Below are 15,481 nucleotides of genomic sequence, written 5' to 3'. Positions count from 1 at the left end.
AAGGGATACAGATGTTTCCAGAACTTCCTGGAAAGCCAGGCTGTGAGCATTGGTTGTGATTGTAGAGTTTTCACTCTCCACTTACATAAGCATTTGTATGCGAGCATGGATGTGCAGTCCTGAATGTGTGTGCGCTGGTGTGTGTATCCTAGGAGGGAGGACATGTGAGTGCAAAAACATCAATCCATGGCTTGAAGGTCACAAGAAAAGAGAAAAGGAGATGTCAACTGCTGGCTGGAAACTCGGCAGCTGGCCTAGGAGACACTCTCCACCAGAGAAAGCCTTCTGCCAAAATAATTGAGAATCTTGTAAAGATAACTTTCCCATGGAGCCAAAAAGAATGCTGGGCCAGAGAGACAAAAGACACGCATCGTAATCTTGACGGTCATTCATAAAACACGCTTTGTCTATTCAGGGAGACTTCAGTACTTGGCTCTGTGGGCTGAGGGGAAGAAAGAACAAGGAGGAATTTTTATTGAGTTACTCTTTCAGTGAACTGAGCTTTCTATGAAGGGATTGAAGCCAGCTTCATTCAGTACTTTTGTTTTTAAAGCAAGGCTTGTTTTAAGTTAGAGACATCATATGGAAAATGATTTTGCTGAATGATTCCTGGAAACTTTTTAACAATTAATGATTTATAAAAACTGAATACAATCCAGGGGATAAAGGTTTGTTTTTTGGTTTTTTTTTTTTTTTTTTTTTTTTTTTTTGTTGTTGTTGTTTTAATGTTTTCTATTAGTATTCTATTAGCTTGTATTAAGTGTACATGATCCTGGGTTTCATTATGACATTTTCATGCATGTGATAGTGTATTCTGGCCATATTCACCTCTTACTGGTCCCTCTCAAGTCCTTCTAGTCTCCATTCTCTTCCAAATTAACAAACTACTCCTTTTCTGATTTCATATCTTCTTTGTTGTGTGTGTGTGTGTGTGTGTGTGGGGAGACAGAGAGACAGAGACAGAGACAGAGACAGAGACAGAGGGAAACCCTGTGAGTTTCACAGGGTTGCCTCCAGAAGCCTGGGCGGGGGCTTACTCATGGGAGTGTGGGCATCTTACCAGTGGCCATGCCATTGAAAAAGATGTCCCATGGGATGCTTAGCTTTTAGGTAAGGATTACTTGTCTGGAAAAAGGGCATGAAACATCTGTGTAGTCCACAGGCATAATCCCTGCCCTCAGCCCACAGTAGCAAATGACCACAAGAGGAGGCCTACCATTTGTACGCACTGAGTTTTTAAGGTTTTAAGGCTTTTCCTGAGGGTTTTTTAAATTAAATTTATGAGTTTTTCTTTAATTAAATTTATTTATTTATTTTACATCCTGACTGCAGTTTCCCCTCCCTCCTCTCCTCTCCTTCCTTCCTCCCATCTCCCCTCTGCTTCTGTCCAGAAAGGGGCAGGCCTCCCATGGGTGTCAACAAAGCATGACATATCGAATTGCACTAAGACTAAGCACCTCCCCTGTATTAAGGCGGGGCAAAGCAAGCCAGTGTGAGAATAGGTTCCCAAAAGCCAGTTAAAGCGTTAAGGACAGCCCTGCTCCCACGGTCAGGAATCCCACAGATAGAACCAGCTACACACGTGTCACATATATGGAGAGGGGTTAAGTCAGTCCCGTGCAGGTTCCATTGCTGGAGGGAGAGCAAAACTGACAGCCCCTTTGGAAATCAATATGGTGGTTTCTCAGAAACCTGGGAATCAATCTACCTCAGGACACAGTTTTTTTCTGTTTGGTTTTGGGTGTTTGGCTTTTTTATTTGTTTGTTTTGTTTTGTTTTTAAGGATTCATATGCTAGGTAGCTCATCTGAAGCTGTCCATCAGCAACTGGAATGAGGCCAGCTGCAAGGAGAAGGCTCCGGAACAGAACAGCATTCCTCCAGAGGCCTCCCACCCTGTTGGCAGCAGCAGTGGAGTTATGATCAAATATTTATTAGCCGTGCTTCTGGCTGGGCTGTCTCAACAGAGGGGAAATCGAGTATCGAAGGAAGGATTGCTCATCAGAGCAACATCCTAGACGTGGATGAACATCTGCTCTTTAATTACGCCAGACACTTTCCAAGCACCTCTTCCTCCTTTTCCTCCGATGCACGCTCTTCTTTCACAACTGCATTTAGTCATGGCATTTCCAGGGCTGCTCCATCTGGGGAGGAAGCCCACAGCCAGTGAGTCAGAGCTGTAACTCGTGAAAAGGATCACGTGAATCAAGAGCAGATGCCCTGGTGTAGTTAGTATAGAGGCAGTTAGAGGTGGTCACTGTCATCTCTCACACCATTTGAGTCCATCTACTTTCCATTGCTGTAACAAAATACTCCAACCATGTAATGTATAGAATAGGCGTTTATTCTCCTCATGACTCTGGAGGCCGGGAAGTTCAAGAGCATGGTGCCTGTATCTGCTGGTCTTAGCTTTGCAGAAGGTCTTAACTTTGCAGAAGATGTCAAAGTAAGATTGCAAGTGTCAGTTCAGATCTACCTTCCTCTTACTAACCCATCAGTCACTTCTTGGGGACCCCATCCTGATGACCTCATCTAATCCTCATTAACCCCCAAAAGTCCCAGCTTCAAACACTGTTGACTATGAATATGGGGGTTCAGTTTCTAGCCCATGGGGTCTGGGAAGATAGATGCAGGCTGTGGCACCCCACCACCAAGGAATTCAACCTGTGGCTGCCTCATCCCGTCCACCAATCCCCAGTCATGCATCCAAGTGTGAGTGCAGACAAGTCAGGGTCAGGGCTGGGGAGATGAGTCGGTGGGTAAAGCATGTGTCTTAGTTTGCCTTTCTGCTGCTGTGATCAAACATTGACCAAAATATGATCTGGGGAGGAAAGGCTTTATTTGGCTTACCGATTGTAACCATCGTCAAGGGATGCTTCAAGGCAGAAGCCCAGAGGCTGGAACTGAAGCAGAGACAGAAGGACTGCTCCATTGCTTACTGGCTTGCTCTCCATGGCTCGCTCACTCTTCTTCTTCTTCTTCTTCTTCTTCTTCTTCTTCTTCTTCTTCTTCTTCTTCTTCTTCTTCTTCTTCTTCTTCCTCCTCCTCCTCCTCCTCCTCCTCCTCCTCCTCCTCCTCCTCCTTCTCCTCCTCCTCCCCCCCTCCTCCTCTTCTTCATCTCCTTCTTCCTCCCCCTCCCCTTCTCCTTCTCCCCCTCCCCTTCTCCTCCTCCTCCTTTTCTTCTTCCTTCTTCCCTCCTCCTCTTCTTCTAAACAGGGTTTCTGGCGGTGGTGGCACACACCTTTAATCCCAGCACTTGGGAGGCAGAGGTAGATGAATCTTTGTGAGTTCTAGGACAGCAAGGGCTACACAGAGAAACCCTGTCTCAAAAAACAAACAAACAAAAAAGACAGAGTCTCACTGTGTAGCCCTGGCTGGCCAGGAACTCACTATGTAGGCCTCCGTCTGCTTTCTTAACCCAGGACTGTCTGCCCAGGGGTGGCATCACCCACAGTGTACCAGACTATCCCACATCAACCTTTAACCCAGAAAATGCCCTACAGACACACACACAGACCAGTCTGACAGAGGCAGTTCCTAGCTTGAGATTCCCTTTGCCTGGGTGACTCTAGTTTCTGGCAGAAACTAACTAGCACATTGTGCCAGCATGACAACCTGCGTTGGAAGCCCCAGAACCCACAGAAAGCCAGATGCAGTAGTGCACGTCTCTAGCTCTCATGCATCTATGAAGAGATGGAAGGCGGAGACAAGAGAATCCACAAGTCACAGGTCGGCTGGCTTGATGTATACAGTGGCAAACAATGTGTCTCAAACAATGTGGAAGTAGAGAACTGACACCTGAGGTTGTCCTCTGACCTCTGCACACACAGCATGGCATATACCTGCTTACACACACACACACACACACACACACACACACACACACACACACACACACACACACAAGCTAGGGCAGTGGGGTCAATACGTTTAGCTTTTGGTACGAAGCATCCTGTGGGTACTTGAAAATCTTTAAGTGTGCTGTTGACTCCATATGTAATTTGGTGGTGCATGAATTTAATCCTGGCACTCAGGAGGCAGAGGCAGGTGGATCTCTGTGAGTTCGAGGTCAGCCTGGTCTACAGAGTGAGTTCCAGGGCAGCCAGCAATATGTAGAGAGACCCTGTCTCAAAAAAAGAAGTTGAGATCAGTCTATGAGGTCAGTGGGTCAGTGATCTTAATTATCCAAATGAACAGCAATCTCAATTAAATAGTAATGGAGAATTGGCTTTATCGTTGTTGTTTTAAATTTTATTGCATCTTATTTATTTATGGAGGAGGGGCACGTGCCATGGCACACATGTGACCGTCAGAGGACAGCTTGCAAAAGTTGGTTCTCTCCTTCCACCAGATGGGCCCCAGGTTTGATCTCAGATTATGAGGCTTGGCAGCAACCACCTTTATCTTCTCGGCCATCTTGCTAGTCCTATGCAATTTTTTTTGACTGATTAATGTTTTGGTCCTGGGAATTGAGACCAGCACCTTGGGGATAGTAAACATGTGTTCTCCTGCTGGGCTACACACCTAACCCTGAGAGTTTGATTGTAAAATGTGAACATAACGTCTCTTTTGTTGGAAATTGTAGGTTTGCACAGAGCATGGACCCAGGTGTGTCTAGAAAACTTTTCAGATGTTTCTACGGAGTTTTTCTGGTCTATGAAATACTCTGCCCATCTGAATGCATTAGCCGGGAAGGCACTGGCTCCTTCCTTGAAAAGGGAAGAGTAGGCATGTTCTTGTCCGGCTCTCGCTGGCAGCTTCACCATGCTTTCATCCCATTTTCCTTTGCTTCTCAGTGGAGACAACCAGGCATGGTGTGTGTCAGAGGCACCACAAGGACAGTGGTGTGGGCCCTGGTACTGTGACAGGTCAGAAAGGACCACACTTTACCCAGTATAAGAAACATAATCGTGACTGTAGGCAGCCAATTGGCTTTGCCCACATCGTTTGCAGACTGCATTCCTGACTGCCCTTTCTTTTTCAGGGGCTGTAGGCGGGCTAGAAGATGATATTGTGACCCCAGGTCCAGGAGATGGCATGGAGACCCTAGGTCTAGAAGAGGGAATAGCAACCACAGGTGTTACTGGAGGACTGAATGAACCTACTGGCAAGGTACCTCTGGTGAGTGTCCAGGGAAAGGGGGGTTGGCTCCAAAGGCAGGCTGTCACATGCCGGGGTAGGATGTATACTTATATATGAAATCAGCTGCCATACAAAGAAATAATGGTGTGGCTCATGACAGAAGGTACATCCAAGTCTCATCTAGGGACAATAGAGCTGGTGTGGTGGGCACAGACAATTTGAGAGCAATAGACCACATCTTCTCAAAGTAGTAAGAAATCAGCTTAGTATTTGCAAACCTGAGCTGAGGCCAAGTGTAGTATCACATGCCTGTAATTTTAATACCTAGGAGGCAGAAGCAGGCAGATCTCAGTAAATATGGGCCAGCCTGGTCTACATGGTGAGTTCCAGGACAACTAGAACTACATAATGAGACTCTGTCAAATAAATGAATAAATAAATAAATGAACTACAAAGGACTGGATTCAAGGAGCTTTGGTAGGTCTCTGGGGATGTGGGAGAGGATCACCAGGAGAGAGCATGACAGCCTCAAGCCAGCTACCACACAACTTCACTATGTGTCTCCTCCTCCAGGTCTTTACTCTGTCCTCAGTGACGAACAATGACAAAGTTAAAATGCCAGCACTGGGCTGGGGAAACTGCTCAGTCAGTACCGTGCATGCCTCGCAAGCATGAGCACCTGAGTTCAATCCCTAGAACCCATGTAAAGGCCAGAGGTGATGGTACCTACTTGTAAGCCTAGCTCTGGAGAGGCAGAGAAATGTGAATCTCTGGGATTTGCTGGCCAACTAGTCTAGCCTAATAGGCATGCCCCAGGCCAGTGACAGACTTGTCTCATGAAACAACAAACACACATTCACACACTTCCACTGTGCAGATAGACATGTTTGGGGGCTGCCAGCTCACAAAGAATGACACAGAGACTATGGAGACTTATTATTAATTATGAAAGCTCAGACTATAGTTTAAGATTGTCCCACTAGCTCTTATAATATAAACTAACCCATTTATATTAATCTGTTTTGTCTCATGGCTTTTTACTTCTCTTCCATCTTGCACCTCCTGTTTCCTCTCCATCTTCTCTAGTGTCTCTCATGCCTAGATTCAGCTCTTCTTTTCTCTCTGTCCGGAAGTCCTGCCTAACTTCTTCCTGCCTGGCTATTGACCATTCAGCTCTTTATTACACCAATCACAGTGACACAGCTTTACATAGTGTAAAGGAATATTCCACAACATTTCCTTCTTTTTGTCTAAATAAAAAGGAAAGGTTTTAACTCTAATATAATAAAACTATAAACAATAAAAACAAATACCAGGTACATTCACGGTGTCCAGTCCATTTGTATTTGGCAAATTCAGAGAAAATACTCTATTATCCATCCTCTTTTGATGAGTCCAAAGTTTTGTACCTAATTTACTTTCTATCATGACTAAGGAAAACTGTAATTATAATTGTCTGGTTTTCAACCCCATCAAAGATCCCAGAAGAATACAGTATTATCTGAGTAAACAGGAAGTGCAGAGCAAACAACTTCCAAAACTAAGAAAGGATGGATATATCTGGCAGCATGGACAGTCATCCAAGGCTCCTCTGTAATGTTGGGGCATCCACCTGTGGCCTAGAGACCTAGAATATCTGATAGACTTTATTGTGAATCAGAAATTTTTGAAGGACTGTCCTACCATGTCCAGGCAGAGTTCTGCAGTTGCTCTCTTTTGTGTCCTCTTTTCCAGTTTGAACAGCAGACTGTCAGCAGTTGAAGCAAGGACATTTTCTTGCCCAAATGGCTAGTTTTTGCCACAAAGTAAGCAAACTCCATATGGAGGTTCTTTGATGTCCATCATCCTTTTATGAAACAGATTGGTGCAGCCAGGAGCAGGTGTGTCTCACTGTCATGAAAAGCGTTAGGTTATCAAAACGTCTTAAATACCATATTCTGTACATCTCTGAAGTGTTTGAAGAGACCATGTATTTATCTACAATATATCGGTTTGACCATGAAAACATACCTAATGTGACTACAAGTTTGATTGTCATAGATGACTAACTGTTAACCTGTCTTTTTTTTTTTTTAATTATCTTTAATAGCTTTCAAGGACTAGAACTTTACATTACATTTTTAAATGAGCTGTATAGATACAATACCTTAAATAAGAATAGAAACATACTCTCACACACACACACATATAAACAAAATAAATCTTAAGTTTGTATCAATATACAAAAATCCATACCAATGTAAAATATTTGAGACTAGTAGTTATTTAAAAGTAGATTCAACAATCCACCCTTTTATCCCATCATTTCTATACTACGTCTCCCTTTTTCTTTTCAGAAAGCGATCCCTGAATTTAATCTCCCTTGTTTAGTTTTCTCCCTGACCATGACCAGAAACAATTTGTAACCAACCACCCTAAATGATGACAAACATCCATAACCCATCAAACAACCAAAAACCACCTACCCCACCTCTTGGGAATGTGAGCATCATGTTCCCTAGACTGCTTCTTGTTGTCTGGGGACAATGACATCTTTAGAGGATGATATAGAAATGTATTATATAGAAATAACAGGATAAAAAGGTAGATTATTAAATCTACTCTAAAAAAAGAGATATAGAAATGATAGAATAAAAGGGTAGATTATTTAATCTATTCTGAAAAGAAAAAAGGGAAAATATGGATATGACAAGACAAAAAGGAAGATAATCAAATCTACTTTTAAACAGCAACTATTTGTTTTAAATATTTTACATTGGATTGGATTTTTGTATATTGTATACAAATTTGAGATTAATTTTGTTAGAAAATACTTCAGATATATTTTTAATCTTGTTCAAGGTATTGTACCTATACAGTTAATTTAACAATAAAATGCATATTACTAGACCTTGAAAGTTATTATTACCAACTAATTAGGGTATAAAGAAATGCAAGTTAGTGTTCACCTATTACAATTGAGCTTGTTGTCATATTAGGTATGTTTTCAAGGTCAAACACTTTAGAGAGTTACAGACACATAGCATTTAAGATATTTTAATAACATAGATTCTTTTCTTATGACAATGAGACATGTTTGCTCCTGGGAGCACCAATCTACTTCAGAGCAAATGATGGACATCAAAGAAACTCTATATGGAGTTTGCTTTCTTTGTGGCAAAAGTTAGCCACTGGGCAAGAAAATGCCCTTGCCTTGACTGCTGACAGTATGCTGTCCAAATGGACAAGCAGGAAACAAAAGAAAGGACTGCTGAAGTTTGCCAAGACAAGGTAGGACAGCCCTTTAGAAAACTCCTATTTCATAGATAAGTCTGTCAGATGTGCTAGTCCTGTAGGCTGAAGACGATGCCCCAACATTGTAGAGGGACCTTGGGTGTCCAGGGCAGCCAGCTGTTTCTGTCAATTCTCAGATTTTTTGGAAGTGGCTTATTTGCACTTCCTGCTTACTCAGTTAATATTATTTCCTTCTTGGGTCTCTGAGGGAGTTGAAGATTAGTTATAGTTTTCTTGTTAATAAAATTCAGAAAAGAAACTCACTAAAGAGGTATAAAGTGTGTAAGTTTGAAAGACATCAAAAGATAGTTTGGGGTTGGTAATACAAGTTAAGATAGAAAGTGAGTTAGGTACAACATTTTGGACTCACCAAAATAGGATAGATAATGGAGCATTTTCTCTGAATTTTTCAAAAATGTTTATGGACTGGGCATTGTTAATGCAATTCTTGACTGTATATAATGTATATACTTATTGTATATAGTTTTTCTTATGTTATATTTTCTTATAACCTTTTATTATTTTAGACAAAAAGTGGAAATGTGGTGATATATTGTGTACCCTGATAAAATTTGCCTGAAGATCAGAGAACAGAACAAGCCAGTAGATTAAACATAGAGGTCAGGCAGTGGTGGCACATACCTTTAATCCTAGCACTTGGGAGGCAGAGATCCATTTGGATCTCTGTGAGTTCAAAGCCACCCTGGACTATATGAGATTGACTCAGTCTAGGAGGGAAAACAGAGGCAGGCAATGGTGGCATACACCTTTAATCCCAGTACTTGGGAATCAAACGCCTTTAATCCCAGCACTTGAGATCTTATGCCTTTGCTTGGGAAGCACATACACCTTTATTTAATCCCAGCCCTAAGAAGGATGTGATATGGATGGGTGGAGAAAGGTTTATAAGGTGCGAGGAGACAGGATCTAAAGCCTTTTCAGGCTGAGGAGTCCTAGAGGTGAGACATGGCAGTGCCTTGTTCCTTTGTTGCTCTGATCTTTCAGCATTTACCTCAACATCTGGCTCTAGGTTTTTATTAAAAGACCTATTAGATTTCGTACTACATCTGGTGCCCAACGAGGCACCCAATTTTAGAATTCGTGCAACAAGAAGACCCTGAGGAAATTAGGATAATGATCAAGTCCTGGGAGAGCTAACTGTATCATTTGTTGTCCATTCTCTGTTTGATGAGAAAGTATGGAGCTTATCTGAAATCTTGGCTGAGGCTGGACCATCTCAGTTAGCAGATTTGAAGTTGTTCTGGATGCAGAATTTTGAGGAAATTGTAAGAGAGGCATTTTGAGAGGCTAGATACCTGGCCTGCTTGTCGTTATTGGTGTGTGGTCCTTTTTTTTCTGAAAACACAAACTTTGAAAGGTAACATATATTTGCATTAACACAAGTATGGAATGTGCATTGTGCACAAGTCAGCTAAAGATTTTTTTGTTGTTGGTTTATGTTTGAGCAGGTAAAAGGTATCTGTCAACTTTATGCTTGTTTGAACTGTATAACCAAACCTCTATCCATGCCGTATGAAAGGATGGCAGATAATAATAAGTCATAAGGATTCTGTAAGATTTACCATGTCTCCTCCGGCCTCAGAGCTGCTCCCATGCATTGGGATCAGCATACATGTCACCTGCCCTGTAGTCTGTCCTGGCTTCTTCCCTCATGCCTGTAGCCAAGATCCTCAGGTGGTCTCCCCCAGTCAAATCCAATCTTTATTAATTTTGAAGGAATCCACAGCTTTTTGTTTCCTGTGGAAACTAAAGCACAACCTCTCCCCCAACACAAGACATTCCCCAACTTCCATTCTGAAGCCAAGACATCTCTAAAGTATATAGGCTGGTTTAATTTAGCAGTCCCTTTCATAATCCAATATCTCAGCTGCTGCTGTTTTCTGTTCATTAGCATTTAAAAATTCAAAATTAATAAAGCTCCATATAGGGTCCAAACTCCTTGTGTTATAATATTTTTCATCCTTATATGGCTTAATTTTTTTATATTACTTTATTCTCTCTTTAAAGACTTTACTTCATCATTTTTAAACTTTTAAAAATGACAGTCTGTACCCATTTTCTTTTCTTTCTTTAGCATCCAAGCACATTTTTAAACGTATTGTACCTTGTTAGAGATTTTCTGTGTCTGGATCTGGATTTACTAGGTACCTGTAGCATTCTCTGACCACGTGAGACAAATCTTAAACTGCTGTGTCAGCCACAGCGTGGGCCATGGTGCTGGTGGCCAGCTCCAGCCCACAGACAACAGCGGGTAGCTGTCCCTCTATATTTCCCTAAGCACTAAGCCTCCTGAGAGAATGCAGGACTAGGAAGCTATATTTGGCTCCTTATAAAGAACTTGTCTTAGCTTTCTCAGGCCCTATGTTTAGCCATTTAAGCCCCACATTGAGCACCATAGTGTTGATAGATTTTTCTTTGGGATGCCAGCTAACTAAAAATGATACAGCTAGTTATTATTAATTATGGAAGTGTGGCCTATAGCTTAGGCTTGCCCCACTAGCTCTTATAACTTAAATTAACCCATTTATATTAATCTATGTTTTCTCCTGGCTTTTTACCTCTCTTCCATCTCGCACCTCCTGCTTCCTCTCCATCTCCTGGCATCTTTCTCATGCCTAGATTCTTCTCCTCTTCTTTTCTTTCTGCCTGGAAGTCCTGCCTAACCTCTTCCTAGCTATTGGCCATTCAGCTCTTTATTAAACCAATCACAGTGACACATCTTTACACAGTGTAAAGGGATATTCCACAACAGTCCACCCCCCCCCTTACATACATTTACACATAACACCAGAACCACTTCCTAGCCTTCCACTGTCACGGAATGGCTGTGAGGAATCTTTCCTGCAGGAAGTCAGCTCACATTATGAAATCTCTTCAGCTTTGTTCATTGGATTTACTTTAGAAAGTTGCCTGTGGTGTATTGAGAATATTGAGAACGTATTTAAAGGGCCTGGTACAAAGCAAGCTATCAGGGACAGTGAGCTCTCCTCCTCCACACAGTTCTGCCAAATCAATGTTAAGAGAGGAAAGTGTTACTCAAGTTCCAAGGAGAGAAAAAATTATGTGTGAGTGAGCCAGTGTTTTTGAAAGCACTAAGGGACAGGAAGTCTGCATGGCGAACATTTAAAGTTCATTTCTGGCCTGAACTTGGTTTTATTCCCATCTCCACCCTGTTTGTTTGTTTCCATCTGGAATTTATAATTGTGTTTGTTGAATGTATGCTACCTTAAAACCTTTCCTACTTGGAGACAGACACTGTACATTTCAAACCTCCGGCTTTATTTTCTCTTGCCTCATTCACTTCCAACAGGTATCAACAGAGAGAGAGAGTAGAACAAAGTTTCCCATTGAGGATATCTCAACCCCAGCCATCCCAGATCGTGGTCACGAAGAACATAAGAGTACAACCACTGTCAAAATGGTGACGAGCCACTCTGCGGATAAGGAAACAAGTCACCCCAACAGAGGTGGGTCCACTTTTACATGATCCATGAAACCCCTCAGTAGAAGAAGCAGAGGACGTGAGGGAATGAGAGTACAAATTCCATACCAGGCTTTGTGTGCTGGGTACAGAACTCAATATCAGCTTTTGTTTATTGGCTTTCTGGGGCTATCTCTGGACCTTGAATGATAACTAGTGGCAACCCCCTGCAAGGGCCAGTCACTGGCTCCCGCTGTTGCATTGCTGACCCCTGTTAAGAACCTTGTGTTGGCACCTGGAGAGGTGGCTCAGTGGCTAAGAGCACATACTTTCAGAGTTCAGTTCTCAGCATCTCACGACCTTATGTGGCTCCAGATCTGAGAAACCCAACATCTCTGTCTTCTTAAGGTGCCACACACAAATACAAACACATAACGAAAGTAAAATAAGTATTTAAAAAGGAAAAAACATCTCATGTAAGACAGGTCCTATGGCTCAGTAGGTCAGCAGGAAGGTGCTTGCTGCCAAGCTTGACCGCCTGACTTCAATCCCTGGAGCATACATGAAGGAGGGAATCAAAGCCCGAAAATTGTCTTCTGCAGGGCACTACAGCACAGTGCCCAGATATGTACAGCTAAATAAATGAATGGATAAATAAATAATATCAATTTTTAAAGAATCTTGTATTGACACTCGAGTAGTAATTCTACACTGAAGTTTTCTGTTTTACCTTATGGCTATTGTAAGTCAGACCCACAAGACTTTGGATTGTGTGCATTATCTAGGTTGGTGCCTGCAACCTGCAATCTAGGTTGGTGACTTTGTAGCTGAGGCTGGCCTTGAACTTCTGATTCTCTTGCCTCTACTTTCCAAGTGCTAGGATTACATACACCACTGTGCCTAAATGAATGTTGTGTGTTATTCTTTAATGCCTACTTCCAGATCCAGTTGCCAGCATGACTTTAAGAACTCTACAATACTTCTAAGGATTTAAAAAATGATTTTAGATCCAGGTGTGGTAGTACATGTCCATAACATTCACATTCTAAGGCACAAGGGTTGCAAATTAGAGGCTAGCCTGGGCTACGTAGTAAGACTTTATTTGACAAATCAAAACAATAGCAAGTGGCTACATGAGATGCTGCCTCAAGAACAAAACAAAATCTTTCACATTTGAATGCCTGTGTACATACCACAATATTTAACACATGGAAGCAACTCAGTATTCATGAACAAATGGATGGATAAAAAATATAATATGTATACATAGTGGAATATTACTTAGCTTTAAAAGAGAAATAAATTCTTACACATGTGCTGGAGAGATGGCTCAGTGGTTAAGAGCACTAGCTGTTCCTCCTAAGGTCATGAGTTTAATTCCCAGTGACCAAATGGTGGCTCACAATTGTCTATAATGGGATCTGATGCCCTCTTCTGTAATGCAGGCATACATGCAAACAGTGTACTTGTATATAAAAATAATAAATATTTTTTAAAAAATGCTTACACATGCTACAACATTGGCGAGGCAAGTTCAGCCAGGCACAAAGGATTATGTGGTCTGAGTCCACTTGCACGAGGCACCTAGAAGGGCTGAAATCAATAGATGTAGACAGCAGAATGATGGCTTCCAGGAGCTAAGGGAGGGGTAAATGAAGAGTTATTGTTTAGTATGTATAATGATTCCCTTTTGCGTAATGGGAAGGTGTAGCAGGAATCTTAAAAGTTCTTATTAATAAAATCAAACCTGAGGCGAGTTATCGGGGGTCCATGCTGGTAGATCAGAGAGACAGAACAAACCACAGCTATCTCACCTCGCCGGATCCTCAGCTGGTCCTGTTTCCTCAGACTGGAAGCTTCTGTGTCCTCATCCCGAATGAATCTCAGCTGTACTGTGTTGCTCCATAGCCTGAAAGCTTAACCAGCCACATGCTTAACCAGCCAAATGCCTCTAGTTTCTGGTCCTCACGCCTTATATATCTTTTTGCTTTCTACCACCACTCCCTGGGATTAAAGGCTGGCTTTCTGGGATTAAAGGCGTGTCACCATGCTTGGCTATTTCCAATGTGGCCTTGAACTCACAGAGATCCAGAGGGATTTCTATCTCTGGAATGCTAGGATTAAAGGTGTGAGTGCCACCATTTTCTAGCCTTTGTATCTAGTGGCTGTCTGTTCTCTGACACCAGATAAATTTATTAGAGTACACAATATTTTGTTGAACACAATACCACCACAGGAAGGATCCATGTTTTGAGAATGTAGTTCAGTAGCTGAATGCTTGCCTAACATGGCTGAGGTCCTGGGTGTAAGCCCTGGCGCGCGCGCACGCACACACACACACACACACACACACACACACACACACACACACACACTCAGTAAATGGATGAAGGTGATGGTTGTACATGATAAGTGCACTTTATCCCACTGAGCTGCATGCTTAATGTAGAATTAATGTTGGCCAGGCATGATAGTCCACAGCTTTAATCCGGGCACTCAGGAGGCAGAGGCAGATAGAGCTCTGTGAATTTGAGGGCAGCCTGGTCCACAAAGTGAGTTCCAGGCAAGCCAGTGCTGTGCAGTATGATCTTGTCTCAAAAGAAACCAAAACAAAACACAGAACCATATTAATGTCTTAATTTTCTTGCCATATGTATTTTGCTCCTATTGTTTTTATCAAGTGGGGGGACTTGTTTATTTATATGAGTGGCTGGATATTTTAAGGCACTCTGGATCTAATATGGCACCTTCCTCATGGCTAGGCAAGGACTCTACCACTGAGCTACATCCTGTAAAGTGCCTTGAAGTGAATGAAAACCTTGCTGCAAGCTGTTAAGGAAATGCTAACATTAACTACCAGGCAGAACCAAGTCAGCCTCAGCAAGGAAAGAATAAGGAGTGTTAGAACACATCGCAAACTTGGATTTCTCGTTTTCAATGTGATTCAGCAGCCAATTAACAGAAAATGCAGCCTTTCCCACTTGCTGAGCCTTCCTGCTATCAGGTCAGCACTTGGGTACTGGAGAGATGGCTCAGTGTTTGAGAACACTTGCTGTTTTTGCAGAGGACTGGGTTCAGCTCCTAGCAACCACATAGCTGTAACCATCAGTAACTCCAGTTCCTGGAGATCCCACACCCTCTTCTGGTCACTGCAGACACAAGGTACATATAAACTCACATGGGTGCACACACACGCAAACACATTCTATAAATAAGCAATTCTTTAAAATTAAAAAAAAATAGTTGGGCATGTTGGTATATACTTGTAATCCCAGCACTGAGAAGAGGAGGCAGAAAAATCAGGATTTCAACGTCAGCCTCAGCTGCATAGTGAGTTAGAAGCTAGTCTGGGCTACTGGTAGAGAGATGCCTAACTTCTACACCCTCTTCTGGGTATATTCCCTCTGGGGTCATCCATGTGTTCAGCTATCTAGATGCTCTCTTTTTGGGTTTTTGTGGAGATTGCATTGCAGGGGTATGATTAAAGTATGGACAGCCATGCTGAGCTGTGATTGAACAAGCAGTCTAATCTATGCTATCAGACTGGGCAGGGACCTGGTAGGCCTGCCTGTTATGACTCTTCTTGGCTCCTCTGTACAGTATTCATTTCCCCAGAGTCCAGTGCTTGGGGCAGGACCCCTCTGTAGTAATGAAGGTCTTCAAACTTACTGTGGCACAGATAAGAG

General features: G+C 42.4%; 1 protein-coding gene across 2 annotated transcripts in view; it reads left to right on the top strand.

The window, feature by feature from the left end:
* Positions 1–15,481, top strand: part of Pdpn (podoplanin) — a 46,947-nt gene that overhangs the window by 23,820 nt on the left and 7,646 nt on the right. For both annotated transcript variants that reach the window (XM_006975446.4, XM_006975447.4), the window contains exons 2-3: positions 4,983–5,119; positions 11,685–11,841. In XM_006975446.4, coding sequence (XP_006975508.3) covers positions 4,983–5,119; positions 11,685–11,841 — 294 coding nt within the window. The remainder of the gene's footprint in view (positions 1–4,982; positions 5,120–11,684; positions 11,842–15,481) is intronic.

The sequence above is a fragment of the Peromyscus maniculatus genome, chromosome 2 (genome assembly GCF_049852395.1).
Source record: "Peromyscus maniculatus bairdii isolate BWxNUB_F1_BW_parent chromosome 2, HU_Pman_BW_mat_3.1, whole genome shotgun sequence".
Classification (NCBI taxonomy): domain Eukaryota; kingdom Metazoa; phylum Chordata; class Mammalia; order Rodentia; family Cricetidae; genus Peromyscus; species Peromyscus maniculatus.
Note: the sequence above shows the minus strand (reverse complement) of the source record. Positions and strands in the feature narration are given on the sequence as shown.